We start from the raw sequence: 4,125 nt of genomic DNA, 5'->3' as shown, positions 1-4,125 counted from the left end.
GACTGGTCTTATCTGGCAGGTAAAACAAGTCGTGTGACACATCTCTGGCATGTCTTTCTGTTTCTACAGAAACTGAACTCGAAGAGCTGTAGAAACTGGGTGGGTGTTCCAGTTTCCAGTTTTCAATTTTTTTTAGGCCTACTCATGGAATGGGCAGCTGGAGGTTGTGAGGAAATGATTGCTGAATCAATCATAACAATAAATGTTATGGGCTTGCAATCGAGTACAATCGCTGACTGCACCTTTAATATGTTTTCTGATGTCGGTGGTTGAAATTGGTTGAAATGTTTTCTGATGTCGGTGGTTGAAATTGGGCTTGATAACTAGTTTAGGAGTTGGTTCTCAGCACCATTGGGCTTGGTAACTAGTTTAGGAGTTGGTTCTAAGCACCATTTCCACTTTGGTCTGTCAATAAATGTTATGTAAGGGATAATGTATTGTCCGCCGGTAATTATCGGAAAATAAGTCCCCACAGGGCGAACAGAACCCCAACAGGCAGTGGAAGAAGATGCTGTGTGAAATTGTACCAAGTGTTACATTTGTTATCACCATGTCTTTGCCTTTTGATTTTGAATTAAAGAAGTCTTGAGCGTCTGCATCCACAAGTTCATGTTCCTGGTTTCCTTGTGTGACAGGAATGGGTTAATGGAGAATATGCATACCTTAATATAAGGTTTACCTAATAATATTAATATTAATAACAATTTGAATGCCATGTTTGCATGTGGTAAAATAATGTTCTTGTTCAGACATGATTTTCTTTTCTTTTGACTTTATTTGTCTTTCATAAATAACACAAGAATAAATATTGTTATTGTAGTAAGCAAAATAATGCTGGAATTTCACAGTTATAATAAAGCAGTGTGGTGAAAAGTTTTCCATGCATTAAATAAATATTTTTATAAAATATATCACCGGCCAGAGAGCCAGCACTGTGAGAGAGACAGGGCTTGTGGAAACAAAGCAGGCTACACATTTGGGTTTGATGGCCCACTGGCCCATAGATGTAGCCGGCCACTGGGATTTGTCCCTGTATTCCTGATGGCCAATACACCACTGCTGGGTGGAGAGGAGCAGAGTGCCCTGTCAGATATCATCAGCTCACTCTTACAGTACGGCCAGTAGATTTACAGTACAGACACAACAAGGCATACAGACAGCAGCACTGACTGGATTGATATTACAGTGAGCAGTATACAGACTCCAACACCAGATATCATCAGCTCACTCTTACAGTACAGCCCGTAGATTTACAGACACAACAAGGCATACAGACAGCAGCACTGACTGGATTGATATTACAGTGAGCAGTATGAGTCCAACACCAGATCAATGTTACAGTGATTATTACAGCAGGTCCAGGATGCCCTGCCACAGTTTACACACTAAATTCTGAATCCAATTATTTTCCTGTGTGACTGTCTGATTTTTGTGCATATTTTCCATTACCTTGGTGTTTAAAGAATGACAGTATTTTCAGTCAGGTTTGCATCCTTTATTCACTCATTTCAGGAAGTATCTAAATATTACATAATTACAACTATCTATACGAAAAGATCAACAGCAATCAGATCAGTTCAATGTATGACAGAAAGTCTCGGATTTCACTACATCTTCGATGGGTGCCACGATTAACAATCGTCCTGAGAATTTTAACACTCTTCTCTCTTTCCCGAGATTGTTTAGGGATTTTTGCAGCCTTTTTGTGGTAATCAATGGATTCAGAGGAGGATCTTTTTAACCAGTTAAGATGGCATCCATACCTATTGTATAACAACTGTCGAGCTCCAGGCTCCAGATCTTCTGTGTTATTGAGAAGATCCATGTAGATTTGATCTGCTTTCCCCACATTCCCTGATTTGGCATATATTCCTGCAAGATCCATTTTCCCTCTAAGATAATGTGGGTAAAGCCTGATGACCTCTTCATATATATTGATGCCTCTTTTCATCAGCTCACTTAGATCTGAGATACCTTGCATTTCAAAAATCTTCCATTTATAACAAAGAGCCAGCTGTTTTTTGGCTTCTCTTTCAAAGGGATGTTTCCTCACTATCTCCTCACCAACTTGTAAGGCTGAATCCAGAGAATCGTGCAAACGCAAGAAGTGAAGAATGTCTCCAAGGCCGTCAAGATCTGGTTTCAGCTGCTGAGCTAGGTCATGAACCTCTATCACAGTCTCCTCTGTCTTTCTGCCAACTTTTGCCAAAGCATTCCAGTAGATAGCTAACATATGTAGGTTATCTGGATCTTTTGTCTTTGCAATTTTAATTTGCTCAATGATTTCTTCTGTCAACTCGTCATTACCTTCATAAAGTTTATACTTGGCAATTGCAAGGCCTACATGCCACTCTTTCCTATCTGGGTCTCCTCTCAGAGCCATTTCAAAGTTAGCTACAGCTTGCTTCTTCAAATCATACTCAAACTTCACCTGAGTCCAGCCTTTCTCCCCATAAACCTCTGGATGCAGTTCACACCCGGGAGGTGCAGGGAAATCCTCCTGGAGCCGGGCCACTTCCTCCAGATAAGCCTGGCACTCTGGCAGCTCCCTCAAATGGAAGTGCACCCAGGCCAGGTTAGCCTGGTTGACCAGCAGATGGGGTCCTCTCCCCTCCTGTTCTCGCTCTTTGAGCGCCACCTCAGCCTGTCGCAGGTGTATCAGTGCCTCCTCTGCGGAGTCTGTGATGTGGTAGATGACGCAACCCAGCAGGTTGTACAGGTGACCCTCCCAATCACAGCCATGTTGACTGCGGTCCTCCAAATGCTCCTGCTGCCGGTGTAGAATGCTAACGTTGCGACTGAGGTTCCAGGTGAAGTGGCACTCAAGGCTCTCCAGCCGTCTCCTCAGATCAGTCTGAAATGAACTAGAGAGAGAGAGAGGGATAAAGAAAGTGGGTGAGAGTGATAGATAGAGAGAGAGAGAGAGGGGCAGGGGACAGAGAGAGAATAAGGGAAGTAGATAGATAGTTAGAGAGAGAGAGCGAGAGAGAGCGATAAAGCAACAGGCAGAGAGACAGGTAAGCATTTCATACATTTATACAAAACACACATGTATATGTGCTGAAAACCAAAGTACTTCTCTCTTACTGATGTTACTCTATCAGCCGTATCGCAGAGCTTATTCCAGCAGGAGAGGACACATGAGTAAACAACATGTAATAATCATATAGTTTCATTTCATATACTTACTCCATGATGGCTTGCAAAAGTGTGGTAGTGAACTGGAAGATGATATGCTGTGAACTCCAAGCAGCTTCTCTCAAGAGCTCAGAGCCATCAACCTCCAATATATAGGCCTAGACATTCCCTCGCCTTATCTATGAAGTAATAAAAGCTGGCACTTTGTTAACATAGTGATAGACAATAAATGAGCAGGATGTTAAGTTGCGATTCAGTAAAACTGAAACATACATATGCCAGAATAGTATTACACAACCAATACTGTTTGTTTCACATTTATGACAAAGATTTAGTCACTTGTGAAGAAAGACATTACTATGGGTGGGTTCTTCCCAGGCTATTGGAGGTGGGGGATTTTCAAGCCCCACCTGATCCTATCAACCCGACAAAATGGTCATGTTAAAATATTTTTTTCGCATTTTGGTTATTTTTCCCGTCTCGGTTAGCTGGATCAGATGTTATTTTAATTTGTATGTTGGTCTGTTTATGAATGTTATGTTTGTGTGTGGCTATTTTGTTTTGAATTTATGATCTTCCTTAAAAAGTAAAGGCATCATTAAAGATAGGGACGAAAAAACGAATGTCCTCCTGTTCCTCGCGACACACCTGTCATGTCTCTATTCCCCACTAGTAGGGCCCGGCCCACACTTTGAGAACCACTGCAGTAAACCAAAATAACAAAATCAATTAACCTCAAGAATCAGGTGATGAATGATTATATTACTGTATATGATTTCCTATATATGCCTAGAAATGATAATACAACATTACAATATTATTTACAAGACAATATTATTAACACCGGCTGTTTTGTGACTTTTAACTGGCCTTGTCTGGCTGATAAAACAAGTCATGTGCTACATCTCTGGTATGTCTTTCTGTTTCTACAGAAACGGAACTAGAAGAGCTGAAGAAACAGAAACAAAAATTTCCCTGGAAATAGAG

At 41.2% G+C, this 4,125-nt stretch overlaps 1 protein-coding gene across 1 annotated transcript; it reads right to left on the bottom strand.

The window, feature by feature from the left end:
- Positions 1-1,567: 1,567 nt before the first annotated feature.
- On the bottom strand, positions 1,568-3,244 carry LOC143123954 (interferon-induced protein with tetratricopeptide repeats 2-like). The gene is made up of 2 exons (XM_076285214.1): positions 3,190-3,244; positions 1,568-2,864 (listed from the first exon to the last, which is right to left on the bottom strand). The coding sequence occupies exons 1-2, from the start codon at positions 3,192-3,194 to the stop codon at positions 1,568-1,570; spliced, it is 1,302 nt and encodes a 433-aa protein (XP_076141329.1). The 5' UTR covers positions 3,195-3,244.
- Positions 3,245-4,125: the final 881 nt, after the last annotated feature.

The sequence above is a fragment of the Alosa pseudoharengus genome, unplaced genomic scaffold (genome assembly GCF_046254945.1).
Source record: "Alosa pseudoharengus isolate Yale_2024_CS ecotype anadromous, Long Island Sound unplaced genomic scaffold, YU_APseudo_1.1 YU_APseudo_1.1_scf_15, whole genome shotgun sequence".
Classification (NCBI taxonomy): Eukaryota; Metazoa; Chordata; class Actinopteri; order Clupeiformes; family Clupeidae; genus Alosa; species Alosa pseudoharengus.
The sequence above is the reverse complement of the archived record's forward strand: the minus strand, read 5'-3'. Positions and strand labels throughout refer to the sequence as shown.